Genomic DNA, 20,520 nt, shown 5'->3' with positions numbered 1-20,520 from the left:
ATGAAGAGATGGAGAGAATGTTAAATAGAAACAGGTAAATAGGTGTACCCATACAGCTTTGTGTACAGCTTTCACGCACTGTGATATGCAAAGTTCTGCCTTCAGACCCGCCTTGTTTTGACATCAACAGATGAACACAGTGCCGGATCCAGGAATTTTTGAAAGAGGGGGTTCACTGTTAGCAGTTATTTATAGCATACTAATTTTCTCTCTTCTAATGAAATTATATGAAATTATTGAACCACGACTAGTAAAAGAGGGGGTTGAAACACCCTCTGGATCCGGCCCTGAACACGCAGTTAATTGCATTCTTTAAGAGTCATTGGTGAAATTGATCTAACTTAGTTGTCATTGCTGTCCTCCTACGTTGTGGTGAAGATCTCTTCAGTGTCCGTGCTAGACATATCGTTTGCTCAAACTTTTACTACAGATTGTTTAACTATACTGTCAGTAGCTGTCAGTAATATTAACCACATTAACAATATATTAATATTACTAATCCACCCTGTTTGATTTTAATTCTGGAGAAACCCTGGTTATCATATTGCCTCACATTTTACAGCATCCAATGGCAGAATTTAGTATGCAAACTGCTGTTATACCAAAGAGTACAGCATGCTGTTATCCCAAGGCAAGTCGTGAAGTCAAAGTAAGCATGTGTACACCAACTTGCCTCAACTTGAAGAATCGTGTACCTATAGTCAGACTAATCCTATTCAGTAAAAGCTACCCATAACAATACCAAAGATGCCTTCTTCCAGTACAACAGAAACAGAAATGAACCTCTCTCACACACATGCAGTCAGACAGACTAAGACAGTCGTCAGAATTCAAGTTCTTCATCTTCATCTTTATTATGATATTCTTTGTTGTTTTCGTCTTTTTCGTTGTCAGCAAGCCCTATGAAAGCTTCTTCGGCTGCTATTAATTCTTCTTTAATAGTCCAAGAGTGCGAAACCTATTCTGAACACTCTCTCCCGCGAATAGTATGGAGTAAACAGTTCACACCCTGTGACCAACTTTCGTGCTAGCTCTAGTGGAAATTCTCACCAGGATTCAGACACCACCTGACCAGCTACTTCATACACTGATCCCTTTCGTTTTTCACTATTGATACATATACTTTCCATCCCCAATCTAAGAGCCACTCAAGTCATTTACCTTTGTGTTAAATTAAACGCCTTATTCCTACAAGAGTTCTCAGATTGCAAAAAAAGAAACATTACCAAAAATTAGGGTGTCACACACACACACACACGCACGCACGCACGCGCACGCACACGCACACGCACACGCACACACGCACGCACACACACACACACACACACACACACACACACACACACACACACACAACGACGAGTCACGTGACCAATTAGGTATCCATGCAAATGTTCTACACATCTTACCCTAGAACTTTTCGCTTCGAATAGGTCTGTTTCGGAGGAGCAACAATGCCTGGCAAAGTAAATAGATAACGCGATGACAAGCCAGTGCCTTTATAGATAATCCTAGTTACAGGATGCATCACTCAACAAGTCTCCTACGCTTTGTTATTATTCTTACCCAATACGTAAAACGTTCCACATTACAAGACGCAAGAAAAACAGAACACGACAGTCACTCGTTATGGTAGCTACGTACACCTGTACAACTGTACGAGCTCTAGACAAACGTCCTTATGACGTCATGCAATCATAATGATGCACTAGCGCACTATAGAGACATCAGTACATTCCTTTGCCGTGACGTCTACATAGAAATGAAGTTTGAGCCAAACGTTCTAGAACAGCCAGTTCTTGTACCGATGGCGCCAGTTGTTCTGTGTGAGCTTCATATGAACTGCCTGAAATGAAAGAGCACAATACATACTTGTCAAACTGCAGTTGAAACAGGAAACACAGAGTTGAATATTTCAAGCACTAGTTACTTAGACGAATCCTCAAGCCTCTGATCAATGTTCAAATAAGGCATTTCAAAATAAAAATATGGTTAATTTATATCAATTTGTACCAGAGATGCCCTAAATTAGGTCGTGTAATAGTAGAGGTAACCAACTGCATACAAGCAGTAAGTAATTTAAATTTTCGCTATAAAAATCACTTGGAATTGATCAATGCTCTACAATAACAGGTCTTACAAATACCACAACAAATAATTTATATGGGAAACTTTGTCGAGCTTACACACAGTAGAAAAACAACATATTTTCTTTAATTGCTCAACAAAGTCTCTTGCATCTTTGGTAACAGCAATAAGCTTGTGTGAGTACAACTTCAACAGCAATTTAGTCACATGCACTACCAAGCAAGTGTTCTTGTAATTTTTAAGTTATTACTTCTGCCACTTTACCTACCTTTGTTACCACGCTTCTCTCCATAAACAACTTTCCCATCAAACTCATTGACAGGTACTATAATATCATTTTCCACAGCAGTAATACTTTCTCCTAAATGGTTTTCCACATCAGCCAAATACTGAACAGCAACACATCAAAAAAATTCTTGCATTTGTATTTGTAAATGAGGTAAGATTTCCAAGTACCTGTTTCTCATTGTACCAGATAGTACATCCACCATCACTCTTCAAGCGAGTGTTGTTACAGTTTTTGCCTCTGCTGGGACATGAATGGTACCATACCTGCCATATCAGTAATAATAAAACAAGCAATGCACACTTTTTCAAAACTATACCTTCTCTTGAACTGTAGCCACAAGAGAAATCGCAAGGCCCATCCTTCAACACATTAACAAGTAAGTAGCACAAACGATATACTTCACAGTTTAATAGACAGACACCTATATACCATGCACCACTACTAGTCACATTTCATAATCAACCATACAATTTTGTCAGTTTGTCACTCAAACCATTAAAATACAATTACAGTACAGTAATTTATTCAATTATTATTAAGCAATTATATCTATAGTGTAAACTAAAAAATTGCAAAAACTCAAGTTTGATGGAGAATTACTTGTATATAATTACTAAACCCAGTTATTTGACATGCAACTGTGGAAGTCTCAATCACAAACCTTTCTGCTCTTCCTACTCGTCCAATTCGATGAACGTAGTTCACACGTTCATCTGGCAACGTCACGTTGATCACTTGACAAAAACATCCTGTGAGCTACTGTAAGCACAGCTATTTCGCCAACAATATGTTACTCACCAAATGGAATTCCCCTAACATCAATTCCTCTAGCAGCTACATCAGTGCAAATAAGAAATCGAACTTCTCCATCCTGATCACAACTTTTGCCAGCGTGCACTTATGCAAATTCACTGCCAAGTCAACTCTACCTTAAATGCTTGAAGGTTGGCCTTTCGTTGAGCTGCTGCCCGATCACTGTGCAGACAGACACATGAGTATTTATTAACTAATGCTTTAGGACCGCCTCCTTTAGACAGTAAATAGTGCTCCAAGTTGTCGCAATCAAGTTTGGTACGACAAAATATAAGAGCCTGATTATGAACAACAACAATGGTTAACATATGTAGATCGCTGTTACCTGATCCATTTTGTGTTCTTCTATCGCCTTCAATGTATACTCAGCCTTCAATAGTTTGATGGATTCAGATAATGTTTCTGCAGCATCATAAATTAAAGTTGACTTCAACATTTTTACCATGTAAAGTATAAGTGCCTACTCTCAGTAACACTACAGTAGCATTCACAATCATATTCTTAGAAATGTTGTAATCAGTGCTCAGCCAAGGGCATCACACAATAGAAACGTGGGTGAGACTCAACATTAGTAGATGCTAACCATCTACTGTTTAGACAACCAACAAGATTTATAAATCTTAAAACCCTTGCAGCTAGCTTTCCCAACTTTCAATGCCCATACTGTGGTCTGGTCCAGCATAATGCACTATGCCAAACATATTACTTAATCTGCAAGTTGTTCCACACTTGCTACTTACCATTTGATTGTGATCCTGGTTTAACCTTGTCATGTCTATGTACTCCATCTGTCTATGACAGATATTGCAACATGCAAAACACTAACCAGTACAACAGAAATACATTCGTTACCACAACTGAATGCTTGAGTCCCTGCCAACTTGTGTCCTTTGTTGGATCAACCCAAACAACCTAACCAACAAACACATAAAAAAGTGTCTCAATTCATCAAAAACTTTCCACAATTAGTAAACAATACAGTTGTCGGTACCTCACACACACACACACACACACACACACACACACACACACACACACACACACGCACATGAACATGCACACACACGCACGCATGCACACGCACGTGCACATGCACACACGCACGCATGCACACACGCACACACAGCACAGTACACACACGCACACGCACACACGCACACGCACGCGCACGCGCACGCGCACGCACACGCACACACACACACACACACACACACACACACACACACACACACACACACACACACACACACACACACACACACACACACACACACACACACACACACACACACACACACACACACACACACACACACACACACACACACACACACACACACACACACACACACACACACACACACACACACACACACACACACACACACACACACACACACACACACACACACACACACACACACACACACACACACACACACACACACACACACACACACACACACACACACACACACACACACACACACACACACACACACACACACACACACACACACACACACACACACACACACACACACACACACACACACACACACACACACACACACACACACACACACACACACACACACACACACACACACACACACACACACACACACACACACACACACACACACACACACACACACACACACACACACACACACACACACACACACACACACACACACACACACACACACACACACACACACACACACACACACACACACACACACACACACACACACACACACACACACACACACACACACACACACACACACACACACACACACACACACACACACACACACACACACACACACACACACACACACACACACACACACACACACACACACACACACACACACACACACACACACACACACACACACACACACACACACACACACACACACACACACACACACACACACACACACACACACACACACACACACACACACACACACACACACACACACACACACACACACACACACACACACACACACACACACCACACCACACTTTCCAAGAGGAACGAGGCTCTTTCAATATGCAAAGTCTGTTTGCCACAATGCTATGTGCTTAAACTGATAAATGACCTTAACTCTGTACAGTTTCTTGGCCTTGGAACATCATAGCAATTACAAAGACAAGCTGTCATAAAACATGCAAAAACTGTTTTTGTTCTTGCTCTTCAATGGCAACACAAAAATTCATCATGTCATCATCTTGCTCAGTATAGTGTCTGATCTTGCCAAACCAAACAAAAACTGATGTTTTGCTTGTCTGTTGCTGAAGTAAACCAATATGTATTGCAGCCATAGTAACAGTACTCATAGCTTCCTAAACAAACTAGTCTCATATGGTATACCAAATACGCACAATCAGGCTAAGGAAGTACAACAGGAATACCTCAAATCAACATTTCCCATATCAATGTAAAGTAGATATTGCTTTCCAAATTAACACAGTTCTTATGATGGAAATCACCTACTAAACATTTCTAATTTAAATAACTGTCTCCCTAACCACCCATAAGCAAATGTTGTTCAAACCAGAACGGTCAACAAAGGTCAAACATCAAACATTTTGGTGAAGTCACTCTTGTCAACATTACATAACAACGCAATCACGTGTAATGCATGTCTTTGTACCTCATACTAAAGAGCATTAACAAGGAAACCGGACACTCCCATCAATCCCCAACAGAAATCCAGCAATATATATAATTCTGTAACCAGAACTAAAAAGATTAAAATGAAAACAGTCCATAGCAATATGACAGTCAATGCCAGTGACATAAAACTCCAAACAATGAATGCTAAAATTTCAATTCTGCAAATAGTGTTGTTGCTGTAACAAGTTACAAGAGACATTGATGCAGTCTGACAACTTATCAGCACAACTCTCAAAGCAAGTAAAAATCTGTGACTACCTCTGTCTACCTCTCTATCTATGTCTTGATGCTACAAGACTGTAGGGTACGCAAAAACAGTCTATCACAAAGCATATCAGCATGTGTTACAGATGCAACAACAGATGCTAGCAAAAAGACCAATACCTCACAAAGCAAGTGTTTCCTCAATAGTATGAAAAATGGAGGTTCTAACCTATGGGGTTCTAACCCTTGATATGCTCACTAAGTAGGGCTGAATTAGACACCCCATTATACATACTACAAAGATGGTATCTATATGAGTGGGCTATAACCCCATAGGGTGTAGAAGTGGAGTGAATTAGAAATCATTGGGTATTTATAGTCCCACTAGAAAGTGACAACTATCATGTATAATGATGGAAGTGTCACCCAAACATATTGCTTATTTAATTTGTTATGACACCATGTTGTGCGTTGGCACACTGGTATACATACATACATACATACATACATACATACATACATATACGTCATCATCCAAGTCATCAGTTACCAAAATGGACTGATCTTATGTCTGCTTCTCTATGAACTAAATTTGATCTCATTTTAGACACTCTGAACAAATTTCATTAAGCCTCCAGTCCTGGGGCTCATTTCCACTAGTGCTTAAACCGGTTTAAGGATTAACCTGTTTCCACTTGCACTAAACCAGTTATATTCTAAAACTAAATCAATTTCTTAACCCCGTTCTGCAGTAGGTTCAGCAAAGTAGGTTTAACTGTCACGTGACAGTAGCGCACTCGTTTAGATGGCTTCTGACAATGTGATTTGATGATATTAACTATTTTGCTGGGATAGGATTGCCTTAAAAGATGTAAAGGTCGTTAAGTATAAAGGAAAGAAATCAGCAGCTCCGGAGAGAGAGAGAGAGAGAGAGAGAGAGAGAGAGATGGTGTCCTTGGTCATCATCTTGCATATTTCTACAGCAGATGCTGAATCAGTGACAACAAACAGTTGCTCTGATTCAATGACAGAGCAGGCCAATACTTCAAAATAAGGCATCCCTAGGCGGTTTGTTTTGCACATCCCGGATGTGCAAGTTCCTAGTGGAAACAGTTGCTTTCTTGAACTGGTTAAATTTTTAACCGCATTTAAGCTAAACTACATATAGCTAGTGGAAACACAGCCTGGATTTTCTTATGTTATGTCCATAGCATAAGTGGACGCAATCGTGGGCACCACAGCTTTATCTGCACAGGACTGCCGTACTAATTGAAGTTGTTAGGTTTCATTGGCTCTTTCCGTTGAAATCGACATATATCATGTTCCATGGCTCAATGGAGCACCTCTAACAGCTCTACATAAGAACAAGATATAGGCCTATCACTGTCGGTGAGACCCTACATCACCTCGCTAGTTGAGTTCCCGCACCACTGTTAAATCAAAGCTCAAGACATCTCCTCTTATAAACAAGTTAGAGTATGAGTTCCTAGTGGTTTAGAGCTGCACTGCATACTCTAAGTTATTGACACTCGTGACAACAATCCCTAATCTATGCTGCCTTTAAAACTCATAGACAAAACTAATGCCTACAAAAACTGCCACTGCCAGTCTTGAAATGACTACGTATAGAGCTTCATCAACTCTACCCATCAGGTCTCTGGTGCTAACACACAATTGATGAACAATAGATGAGCTTAGATTGGAACGTGGTGTCTCAAATCTTCTCTTGGTAGTCAACAAGGAAGCCCTTTGGTTCCACTTTCATTTTCTCTTGTCGTGATAGAATTAATAGAAGAGTTGGGTCCAACCCAAAAAATTGGTTACAGTCATGGTACATACACAACGGAACTATTGAAACTTGCTCTGCAATCATGTCATTTCTGCACAGGCTGCAATCTGTAAGAAGTGCATCCTTTGGATTACACCTAAATACAGCCAAGTGTAATGTTTTCTGGCCTTCAACAGACCAGTACTTTCCTGAATTTCGAGTTGATATCCAATGTGTTGAGGCCATTACAAAAGGTGCTTACTTTCTAGAACTACTAGTGTGGTTCAAAAGACTTCTTCAAGAAGTCATTGGCAAAACACATCAACAGAGTTCTTGAATGTCCGTGTCATCCCGAGAGCCCTCACGTAAAACTTCCCCTTCTACCTTCCTGCCTATCCTTGTACAATATCATATCAGAACAGTACCCCGACTGCAATAGAGAGTCAACTATCTAGATTTGATGCTGGTTTATAGTGTTCCCTTGAGTCTGCTATCCATCCTAAATATCAGATACTTGTTGAAAACAAGCTACTATGCTAACATGTTTAACCTCAACCTTGGGAGACATAAATGATCAATCGTGTGCAAGTATCAATAGTAAATGGTATGGTGCAAAGTTTGAAATAGCAGTTGCCTGTAAGAGTCATAATACACACTCTTCTGATACTGCAAATAACAAACACCACACTTTTACAGGTATCTGATTTCATAGGGTTCACTCCAACTGATGGAGCTGTATCCATCAATACAGGCTCCTTATGTGAGGTATCTCTGGTTGGATCATCAGAGAACTGCAGTGCTGGGGTGATCTTCACATGTGGAGCTAGGCCGGGCTTTGCACATCGAATTGGTAAACCAACTTGACTCCCAAATTGTTGACTGGACCAATGAGATTGACTGACTGGACCTATGAAATCATCAAATGCTAGACAACTCCAGCCTGACAAAGTTCACATGCATCTCGGAAGTACTCCTTTCAAACAGCATAATGTTTTTGTGACACTTCCATCACTATACAATTACTATAAAATCTGTTTCTACAACAACAAAAAAGCACTTGGAGAGCACATACCTCCAACAAAACTCAATAGTTCCCCATTTGTCTAGAAGAATTGACTGTCATTAGGTCATTTCCCATGGATACCACAACACAACAGCAATGTCTCCATCCGGGAGACCGAGTAATGTACTGGACTTAATAACAATCAACATGACCGCTTCCACAGTTCATTGTTTTGCTCTCAGCAAAAATCCTGGATCATCTGAATCACTCCCAAAGTGAAATCAGCTCTATTTTAGGCCAAGACCAACCTCTGATAAAATTTCATCAAAATCCATAAAGAACTCTTCACGTAATCCTGCTAACAGACAAATGAACAAACCAAACCAAAAGTATAACCTCCTTGGCGGAGGTAATAACAATGATCATCACTCTATGGCTTAGTGCGCCCAATTAGGCAAACAGATTTTATTGGTATACATACACACGACCAACAAGCAAATCGTTGACACTTCCATCACTATACATAATAGTTATCAAATTTCCTGTAGGGCTATAAATACACACTGATTTCTAACCCACTCCTAGATATTATCCCTGTAGTACATATACTGAGGCATTCTAACCCACCCCCACTTGAACAAAGCAAGTAGGGGTAGAGTACGCTAGAACCCCCATCATGCATCTTACTTCATCACACTGTATAGACCACTAACTTGAGTTAACTAATCCAAATGACGTCATCAGTCTTGCTTCACGGCAGATTAAGCAGCAAACCTGCCATTTGACTAGATCATGCAATGAAGTAATAGTACAGTGGCACCTGCCTGCAATGTCTAGTGGCAACAACACGAATATAAATACTTGCAGTTTCTCAATGCAAAGTGTTAACAGCAATTCATGACATTCAATGTTTAGACAACAAACCAGTGCATTGGCAAAATTGAAACATAAGAAAAAGCACCAGTAGGCCTACAAAATTTTATTAACACTAATAACGCAAAAATCCACTAGTACAATTAAACAAAACTCATTACATAACACTACAAAATTTCCAATTCATACCACATGGTGGACTGTCTCAGGGACACTGTCTTGACCCTTCAAATCTATCCACATCGGAAAATGCATGCATTTCTCCTAAACAAACAACAAGTAAAACTAGCGTTTACGTTCTGACCAATGTTTTAAGACTTATTGTTCAAACACTGCCACATGTTCTATCTACCATCAAGTTTGTTGCCTCTAAATGCTCAAAAACTGTCTATGTATAAGTATATCTGTGCCGATGAAGTTCATTGTCATGTATTTCTGTCACTTGTCTGTTTGTTTCTTTGTTGGTCTCCTTATCCACCAAAACATAATACACAGTTTTATTCTTGTCTTACCGCTAATCGTTTCACATCAAGAGAATGAAGAGTGGCGGAGCAAACAATCATCTGCATCAAAAATACAGTTATCATTCATATCACTTTATAGAAAATACTGACCAGGTGACAATCAATACTATGAAATCAGGAACACACCTGCAGACGCTTCCCATCCCAGCCTAGTTTTGGTATTTGTTGATAAATACGATTTATCAATTCACTATGACCTTGAGACAACAATCCATCCTAACAAAAAAATGAAATATATGTTCTATTTAAACATTGTTATCAGCCAATTACATAAACAGCCATTACCACTATGCAGATACAATTCGTAAACACTAAAGCTATGATAAACATCACAACACTCAACATAGCAAAAGCTAATAATAAAGACTTTATTAAAAAAATAGCAAACCGCTTCATCCAGAACAAAAAATCGAACCTATAAAAGCATAGTTGTAGACATTCACGCAAAACAATCTGCAACATTACTGTTACTTGTGACAGATCAAGGTGATTAGTACTGATCAGATCATCCAAACGACCAGGAGTGCCAGTCACAATGTCTACCTATACACCAAATAAATATGTAATCCTTTTGTCATCAATGTTACATCCAATTCTCTCACTCCCATAGACAGTGCTGCAATCTGTTCTTTAACAGGTTGACCACCAACAGACAGAAGTTCCCTAATCATAAGAGCAAAATTTGACATCTACTACTAATTAATCAATACAGTATCATCACTCAGTCTCACTTAATAGCAGGTGGAGGCAAATACTTCTTAAATGAAACAATGTTGTCATTAGTCTGAAATGAAAAGCACTATTTAAATCCTGATCAGTACCAGAACTATAACTACTCATGTACTTGTGTATGCTTCCAAAAGCACTGTGTCTGTGTGCCTGTCTGTCTGACAACCTGTCTGTCTGACTGACCATCTATCTGCATGTAGGTAAGATAGACAATCTTTCTTTGATGCAGATATTCAGCACTATGTTCATTAGAATAATAGCTATGACTTCAGACATCTCAGTAGTTTTTGTTGTGAATGCCTAGGATGCTTTCATTATTGCTATTGCTACACTTACAGATTGGGAGACAATAAAACAATCTGTCTATCTGTGCACACACTTAAAAACTTAAACACACACACACACACACACACACACACACACACACACACACACACACACACACACACACACACACAACACACACACACACACACACACCTGTTGAGCCAATTCCCGAGATGGCTACAAACCACAAAGACAAATTTCCACTTACATAACTATTACCAAATACACAAGCATCATGTTGTTACTTCAATGATGATCGCAGATGGACTATGCTTCTTTGGATCAAACTGAGCAGCACCTGTAGAGAAACAAACCTCCTAAAATTACAACAAAAGTAATACAATATAGACATTCTTATTAAGAAACTAGCCTGTACTTCCTGAAACGACATACTGACGATCAGCCTTATTTAAAGGAACAAATCCATTCTAGCAACAACAAATAGTAGGTAGCCAAAGTCCAAAATAAAGCAGTTATCTGACTATCTAACTGTACCTTAGGTGGATATTGAAAAGGAGAGTCTCCAAAATTGAACTTCATTTCCGCATTCTAGAGCAACATGTACATATGTCAATCAACTAAACAAATAAAGTTGCCATCACGATTACCTTCACAAAAGAACCTATAAACTAACTGTAGTAAACCCATTACTAATCACACTAGTTTCTAAGACAAAGCGAGTTTAATTTGCATAAACAAGTCTGCCATTACACATACTCAATATAATAGCAATCTGCATAAAATGACATGATGAAAACAAAAGATAAATACATAAAAATTACATCCAATTGGCAAGGGTAAAAATCTAATAGACCGCCTGTGACAATTACAGATAGCATTATCAAATCTAGCAATCACAATTTGTAGGTTGTTTAAGTATGCATCCTCCTATGCAGTGTATTATACACCTCTTTATATACCATCTGTAACACTGAGAAAACAATTAATTAAATGTTAGCACACTCAGAATGCTCCTAATATGCCCTACCAAACATAAGTTTCTTGAACAAGAAGATTAATTAACCAGTAACAAACAATATTATATCTAAAAAACTGCCATATGCTAGAATGTAGACATGGAAAGAGTATCATAATCATTTGTTCAAGTAATGAGTAATTTCAGGTAACATCAGGGTAAACATACAGATTTGCATGGTTTGCAATATTCACTGTATTCGCTGATTTTGTTGAGCTCTGAGTTCTGATGAAGAAGAGTAGTAACCTCTTGCTCTACTTTCTGACTTCAAGTAAACTACATTACCAAAAGCTTCTCACTGACAAGTCCTCAGCAACAAAACAAAAAAGCAATAGTTTTCTTGAAATAAATACACACCACTTTACTTATTTGACAACCGACTGGATTACAGCACATACTCTGCATCTGCTCAACATGTAGTTCTTACAACCATCGATATGTAAGCACGACATCAGCATGCTTTATGCTACAAACTCAACATTCTATCAAACAGATGTTCCCAGCTAAACAGTTTTGTTAAAGAATCCATGAGCATTGGCTATATATCATTGCTACTATAACTTATAAGGACAGAAGCTGTTGTGTTGCCAGCACTTGAACACACTATCATCTGTTCAGATACTATTTTAGCAGTTACAAACTACACATACAATGCTACAACAGTGTCGAAACAAACTGCTGCCCCACTAATATCATTTCTATCAAAGACATAAGACCAAAGCTGTTAATTTCAGACAAAGTGGTGCATTTCTAGTTTCTATCATTTCTCAAGCTGTACCCTGCTTCCATTCCTGCTATTGAAGTCACAAGACACTAAACCAACAAATGTGCACAAGGGCATACACAACCACATTTACATATAGTTGCAATCTGTATAATTCCTACAGTTGACATTACAAATGTATTACTACACTAACCAGTTTACCCGCTAACCAATCAAATCATGTCACCCCTACACTGTATCTTAAACAGACATCTAAATCTCAAACCAACCTTCAGTGTTACTGCTGCAAAAAAGCCAAGGTCTTTCAAGTGCAAAGGAACTTCAAACGCACGACCTAGATCCTTCCCTAAACAGAATGCGTAAATTAGAGATTATGATGTGTTACATTTGGTGTTCACTGTCCAAGAATCTTTCTCTCTGCAGACAGTATTCAGCAAGTGACCACACTCAGACATAAAATGCTTACACATAAATTTCCACTCTAAATAAACTTAGAATAGCATTACAGCTCAGTTTGACTAAGATTAGTGCTTTATATAACATTCCAGATATGTTCAATCCAATGACTCATCAATGCACTTCCAGAAAAGGTGGTAAAGGTTACAAACCAGGCTCTTTATAAACAATGTTAGAAATACCAAACACTGTTCAATGTAAAGTTCAGTATGAAACAAGAATATCAGCAGCATAATGCAATAACACTTGATCGTAAAGTCAAGAGAAGATATGATGTCAGCAGGTACATAGATATAAATGTATCTAAAAACTAACCATTCTTGCTGAAGGATATTTCCCTATTGTTGAGATCCAAGTAGCATCCAATAGTATCATTTATTCCAAAACTCTACAAAGACAAGATAAGCTTATTTTGTGCTGTACCAAAAATACACAAACAGTTCAAAAACCTGAGCTAACTCTCTTGATTACCTACCAACAAGCAAGACGTATAAACTTGAAAATAAATTGAAAGATTTAACAGCAATCGGTTTTAACGACATGATTTCTTGCATAAACTAAAAACTATGCTAGTTCTCTGTGTACAAACTACTGTAAATCAACAAAATTTCAAAGCATCTAAATTTCGTAAATTTTGTAAGCAATCTCAGATTTACTAAAGTTAAATGCTTACTAATTTTTGTTGCTATCGGTTTCTAGCGACACTTTGCATAGTACTAATAAAATCATCACAAATCACGCATGCCAGACAGACTGACACCTGGTGGGACAGGATACATGCGAGCAATATAGCAGATATTATTTACATGTAAAACTTGCTTTAAACATCACCGACTGTCAGAACAAAGAAATTTATTCAGCTTGTCTACAAATGTGTTGACTGATTCAATACGATGGCACTTCAAATTTAACAACACAGCTTTTGTGAATATTGAAGCATCATTATCATTAAGTATGAGGCTCACGTGCCTTGAATAACAATCCTAAACAGCAAAAGGCAGGGTTTTATACAGACATCCTTCTGCTAGGAAATTCCTCAAGACTTGAGCTACATCTACTAATGTGCTACACTAGAATATGTGTAACCTCTGTCTACAATCGGTTTTCTGGCTTTAGTAGCAAGCACATCAACAACTGCTATCGAAATTGGCTATTTCAATCAGGATATTCAATTTGCTATTCTCATGAGATGCTTCAAGTTCCCTCAAAGACGACTCCAAAGTCTTGTCTGATATTGGAAGACATGGTGATAGACCCAATGATCATGAATACAAAGAGTGGGTGTCGCCATACCATTTTCAAAAATTCCCTACCAATCTGAAATTTCTGTATAAAGCCCTAAAGTGTTACAGCACAGGAAATCTACTATCAAAAAGTCTGTGTGCAGTGTAAGATTAGAGCTTGATCACACCTTACTTGCATATGTGCCTGTCTGCATGTGTTTCTAAAACTGTGAACAATTTCTGTAACTACAAATGTATTCAGGTGCTCTAATCGCACCATGGAGCATCTCGTCATGGCACACCAAGTTTCAACAGCTATTTTTTGTCAATTAAGACTATGTCTACTGAACAAATGATTTCAGCTAAATTCATACTGCTAACACTACAACTTCCTTACTTATCATTGATTATAATGTAGATATTACAAAATCATAATGTAGATATTACAAAATAATAATACAAAGTATAAAGACATGCATGCAGATGAACATCTTTGTTTCCCAACACAACTGCATCTGCGCCTGAGACCGCATAGCATGACAAGTGAAAACTCAGATGCAAACACAAACGCCATGCAACAAAGGCCCTAAATGCAACAACCGTTTTAGTACTCATCCATGTGACTGTGTATGACCAATTTTTTATCGCATCTGCTACTACCAAGTAAAAGTAATCAATTAATGATTTAATACTTCCCCAACAACAACTTTCATAAAACCATGTGAATCAGGTCAAGTTCCATCCTGATATGATTGAGACAGAAACATACACACGTTTGTCATAAGACTACCCTATTACTCCATAATGACCTATGATGCTTCATAGCAACATACAGCTACATACTATTCTTTAACGCTTGCAGCTATACAACATGCCCTTTAAGGGAACTGCACTTTTTAGTGTGCTACAAACATCAATATATATATATATATATATATATATATATATATATATATATATATATATATATATATGTAATCAAGCCCCTTTACCTTAATCTAAACATTCCATGTGCCCTTTGTCTAATAAAGAAAGCTATTCAATAATGTTTATTGCTAACAAAGAGTAATAAGCTAACCTCGCCATAATCATCAAACTGACTGCCATAAGACTTCTTCCCTGTGCCACCAAACCCAAAGCTTTGTTTGTCCTTCCCTGTAGTATGCACAAACGCAATACAGCAGCTGCATCCTTTTCATGACAAAAATAGCACCCCACCTAGTTCTCGTCCTGCCTTTAGAGTTGCCCAACCAACACGACACAAACCCTCATCAGTCACAACAGTTTCATAATAGTAACGTCCGCCTGAAAACAGAATAAACTACATAATAAACTCAAAACCTAATATTAATAGCATAGAACATCATGACAATACTTTTTGCTACTCCCTGTGTTGACCTGCAACCTTGCCATGCTCTGTGCTCTCGACATTGGCACAACAAACCATCTTCACTAATAGCTACAGCATGAAAAACAGTCAACACATAGTCAATGTACTGTCAAAAAGTTTGTCATTCTTTATAAAATTGAACTAGTAGAAGGCTCGACTTTGCCCGGGCAAATAGAGCAGGATTCACGTTGTAAGAAGCAATCATTAATTAGAGCTGCAAGTCCTTACGATTTTAATCATTTTAAAACTTACGTTTCCAAATACTGGTGCCTTAGCTGAAGACAAATGACAATGTATCCAAGTGCCCCGTTCCATTAGCAGGGAGTATCTTGTTCCAGGCAGAAGAAACTTCAATGCAGTTACTTACTCACCCGGATAATTGGTTCCCCGTATCTTGGCAGCCATTTCAACAGTCCCACTAGACGTCATCAGTTCTAAGACATTGATGCCGTTGTAGGAAACAGGTGTAGTGAATGTGGCAACTATTCGACATGCATACATGGGCAAACAAAGATAGGCGTATTTTAAAGACCCAAATATAGTCGAAAATATCTTGCTCTTACTGATGTCGCCAGTAATAAATGACACACTCTGTGCATACCATCTGGGGTCGGGAATGGGCATTAAAATTTGGTGGGAATCCAATAGCCATTGTAAAGAAATTCGCACACAAGTGGAAGCTAGCCTCAATGGAAGATCCAATTGAGTCGGATATCAAAACCATATATCCCATGTTGTTATCCGTCAAAATTTACCCTTTCGGTAGAATTTTGAGACTGATCCGTCAACCAGTCTTGTCATTTTGCTTTGACAGACGGACAAAGGGCTTTCTTTTCTAGTTATAGATTACTAGGCTGAAAAATCATTTTCTTAATTTTGTTATGCATTTACAATGTTCCAGACGTAAGTTAAATCAAGCAGGTTATTGGATTGCCAAGAAACACACTTTAGCTTGCAACAGCTACTCATAAAGCCAGAATACTCCCACCTTTGTTGGTACCTGTTTCAGAACGCCTTCCAAATCTTTTGGAATCAGAACCAGGTCACCATCATGTCCACCAATTGCACATTACTGTCTGTGTCGGTGGTGAGCTTATGTAACATGCTCCATGCTGGACAAACAAAATGGTATTTGTCTTAGGGTATTGATAAAATGTCTTTTGTGGGGAAAATACAAATTTCAAATATTTCTTTACTGAAAATGTGCCTTTCACTGCCCCAAAAAAACCGCAGCACTGCGATTGTTCATGGGTATAAAATTAGTGCACCAGATCATGTCTTCAACATCATTTATGCTTGTTCAATTTATCAGGGCTCACTCACAGAGAGTACGGCACACTATAGGTGGTGCAGAATGCATTCCAAGTGGGGCAGGGTGTCGCAACCTGCTCAAACAAAGCTGAAACAATGCATTCATTCAACAGAAATTGAAGTCTTTCTTGGTAAGCCATCCACCAATAGCTTTGAACCCAATACTATGTGCTATTGAATATCTACTCCCAAGTGTACATTAATTTATGTTGGCAAATATTTCGTATTCATTTAATAAAGAAGAAACAAAAGTTCATGAACAGCACCAACAACTCATTATTCAACAAATTTGCCTAGTTGTCATGCTGAAACTTTTGCTTCAATCACTTACCAACTTCAGGATCTCTGTCCAAAAAATTCATCTTCCAACCAGATAATCCTGCCAACAAAATAAGTGCAAACATGCATGTGAAACTATAATAAAGCCCCCTTACCTGCAGATACCTTTTTCATCCCTCCTTGTCTCTTTTCTCTCAATGTCTCATACACAATTTGAATTACAGGAAGACTAAATGCCTAAAACACACCAGCTACAGCTAAAAATATGTGAAACAAATGTTGTGACTGTTCTTACACCAGTTTTGCCACTACCAGTCTCAGCAGCCTAAATCAGAAAACACAGTCAAAGAGTTGCTACACTATACATGTATGTCGACATAATTTTACTATTTTGACAAACATGCAAACACCATGCCCGCATTTGTGCACACATGTAGCTGTATGTACAACTACAACTCAATTAAGAATAATTGGTGTATGCTGCCGCGTAACCACAAGAAGAGGACAAGTGCCTTGGACATAACAAATGTTAGCACAAACAGAATTCACGTATTTACAATATTCGGGTCACTAGATATGCATAATTAAGTCAGACTGATCATTAATGAAAAGAATTGTATAATTCTGAATTACAATTTTGCGTATGTCATCCAATTAATGCCACTCTAAAGAACTTTGTCATGTAGCTACTGATAAGCCCTTAGCTAATTAAATTAAAATCTGAAAGACTTAAGTCTCAAATCCCATGTCCGCGCCCTAGTAAAAACAAGACATCTTCAATGTTTACAAAATTAAACTCAATTAGGACTGAGTTTCAAAGACAATGACCGATTATCACAATAAAAATTAATTAATAAAATCCTAAAAGACTACAATCAAAAATGCAAAAGTGAATGCTTGAGCTCCCTAGGTATTTCATAACGCTCTAGTGCTGTTTCCACGTAACAGGGTAGGCTTATATCTACGTACGGAGTCTGTCATCGACTTACCATTAGAACGTCTCCACCGCCAAGAATAAGAGGAACTGCTTCAGCTTGAACGTCTGTTGGTAACCTGTACAGAAGAAAACGAACATTTGTAATTCCAATTACATGATATTTCGCCTCTTGGCCTAGCTAACGACTCGTATTCTACTCCTCACGTCCATCCCATTTCCTCTACAGCCTTGACTATTTCGGGCAAGACTCCAAATTCTAAATCAAGATACATCCAATCTACTGCAGACAACATGATACCATTGCTGTTAAAGTGGTCTTACCTGTAAATGCTGCCATTGTATTGTCTTCGCTTTCCTGCTCACAGTTTGCGCTACTCTCGCGTAGCCAGACCCTTTCCGTCGCGTCATACTTCAGGGCGCTTTGTCAAAAATATTAATTCTTCCATATGGTTATTTATCTATTTATTTATTTATTTATCTATTTATTTATTTATTTATTAAAGCAGTTGAAGGTGATTTTTCAGCAGTGCACTAAAAATGTTCTTTTCAGTAATCTTGAGCTCTAAATATTGGCATTAGGGTTCGCTTAGAGCAAAATAGAACATATTTTTATAGTTGATATGATCATCAATGATTCAGTGGACATTGCTCTAGCTAGACATCTCAACTGCGAAACAGTTTCCTATCGTAAATTTCCAGTGCAAATTGCCCGTGCCACTTTAGCTCAATTTAGCTGTGCCACGTATACTTTCTTGAGCAAAGCACCATTATTCCGTACCCTTGATTCTGAACAATCACTGGATGCAAAGGCGGCGGAGCCGGTACGGCATTACCGTACGGCAATTAATTAATTAATATGCGCCGTACAGTTTACGTACCACTTCTTTTATCATATCACAATACAAAGGATGTGGGCCAATCAGTTTGTTTCCGCCGCACCACTTTCTGAAGTGCTCCGCTGCCCTTGTCATTGTACTTACTGTACCGCATATTCTAGGCCTATTTTCTTGTAGTCTACTACAGTATCTAGAGCTCTCTAGGTTAATTTTAAATTATACTAGAGATGAAAAAAGCATTTTCTTTAGCTAATCAATCTACGATATCTACGGTGCTACAATTAATCATGCAGTTAAAAACAGACACAACTACATGTAGATCGTCACGCGTACAATTAGTAAGTTGCCAAATTTATTACTTTTTGTATGTAGCTAGCACATGCACGAATGGCTCCTAGAAGATCCTTTCTTTCCCTGTACTTAGAACCAACAGTGAATAGGAATCTAGCCACATCCAACATTCTACATAGATACTAATACTTGGAAAAAGATTTCTTTTGCTTTCATTTGTAGAGTGTAGCTACTCTTAGATATATGATCACGCGCTTCCGGTATCCGCCGGTAGTGTATACTATCGGAGCACCTGTAATAAAGTGTCTTTCCTTCGTTCTACGATCTTGCGTTACCCGTCTCTTACTACTTCTGGTGGAAAACCGTCCGTTAGTCTTGTGAACCTTTCGTGCCTTCGTTATGCCTCAGCGAAAAACTAAAAGGTCAGAGGCACGGCAAGATCAATTCATTCGAGTAGCCCAGAAGACCCTGACCAGTTTCACCGTCCGTATTCTGTACCTCGCCGTTCGATGGTTCCAGTTCAGCTGGACGACGGAGAAGATCTGGACAATTGGCTTTTTCATGTCACCTCAGTGGCACAGCTTGAACGCTAGTCGTCCCAACTATAAACTTCGTCATGCTGCGGTAGCTTTGGCTGGTCGTGCTAGTGCAGAGTATCACTCTTTTGTTGCAGTAACTGCAGAAACGAAACTGTCGTAGAATTTATTTGAATTGTTCCTGCACACTCAGTTTGGATCAAAGAATCTAGAGAGTTTCTATACTCAAAATTGATGTCTCT

At 38.6% G+C, this 20,520-nt stretch overlaps 2 protein-coding genes across 3 annotated transcripts in view; both read right to left on the bottom strand.

The window, feature by feature from the left end:
• LOC134192768 (coenzyme Q-binding protein COQ10 homolog B, mitochondrial-like) overlaps positions 1 to 1,686 on the bottom strand; it is a 6,128-nt gene extending 4,442 nt beyond the window's left edge. The window contains exons 1-2 of the mRNA XM_062661519.1: positions 1,567 to 1,686; positions 1,410 to 1,511 (exon numbers count right to left, since the gene is read on the bottom strand). Of these exons, the coding sequence (XP_062517503.1) occupies positions 1,410 to 1,511; positions 1,567 to 1,589 (125 nt within the window). The 5' untranslated portion in view covers positions 1,590 to 1,686. The remainder of the gene's footprint in view (positions 1 to 1,409; positions 1,512 to 1,566) is intronic.
• On the bottom strand, positions 1,540 to 19,086 carry LOC134192767 (ATP-dependent RNA helicase DDX1-like). 2 transcript variants are annotated; one of them, XM_062661517.1, is made up of 32 exons: positions 18,937 to 19,085; positions 18,820 to 18,871; positions 18,668 to 18,731; positions 17,974 to 18,003; positions 17,834 to 17,915; positions 17,731 to 17,778; positions 16,074 to 16,157; positions 15,917 to 16,003; positions 15,777 to 15,853; positions 13,791 to 13,863; positions 13,289 to 13,365; positions 11,815 to 11,868; positions 11,690 to 11,747; positions 11,565 to 11,617; positions 11,473 to 11,496; positions 10,995 to 11,047; positions 10,866 to 10,926; positions 10,735 to 10,806; positions 10,652 to 10,678; positions 10,390 to 10,479; positions 10,252 to 10,302; positions 9,929 to 10,003; positions 4,043 to 4,102; positions 3,931 to 3,982; positions 3,516 to 3,592; positions 3,307 to 3,468; positions 3,176 to 3,248; positions 3,039 to 3,111; positions 2,694 to 2,736; positions 2,545 to 2,640; positions 2,357 to 2,477; positions 1,540 to 1,846 (listed from the first exon to the last, which is right to left on the bottom strand). In XM_062661517.1, exons 1-32 carry the CDS (start codon positions 18,950 to 18,952, stop codon positions 1,728 to 1,730), a joined length of 2,184 nt encoding a protein of 727 aa, XP_062517501.1. In that variant the 5' UTR covers positions 18,953 to 19,085; the 3' UTR covers positions 1,540 to 1,727. The 2 variants fall into 2 exon arrangements, with proteins under 2 accessions (XP_062517501.1, XP_062517502.1); XM_062661518.1 differs by lacking the exon at positions 11,473 to 11,496 and having other exon boundaries at positions 18,937 to 19,086.
• Positions 19,087 to 20,520: the final 1,434 nt, after the last annotated feature.

This window comes from Corticium candelabrum, chromosome 17, assembly GCF_963422355.1.
Source record: "Corticium candelabrum chromosome 17, ooCorCand1.1, whole genome shotgun sequence".
Taxonomy (NCBI): Eukaryota; Metazoa; Porifera; class Homoscleromorpha; order Homosclerophorida; family Plakinidae; genus Corticium; species Corticium candelabrum.
Note: the sequence above shows the minus strand (reverse complement) of the source record. Positions and strands in the feature narration are given on the sequence as shown.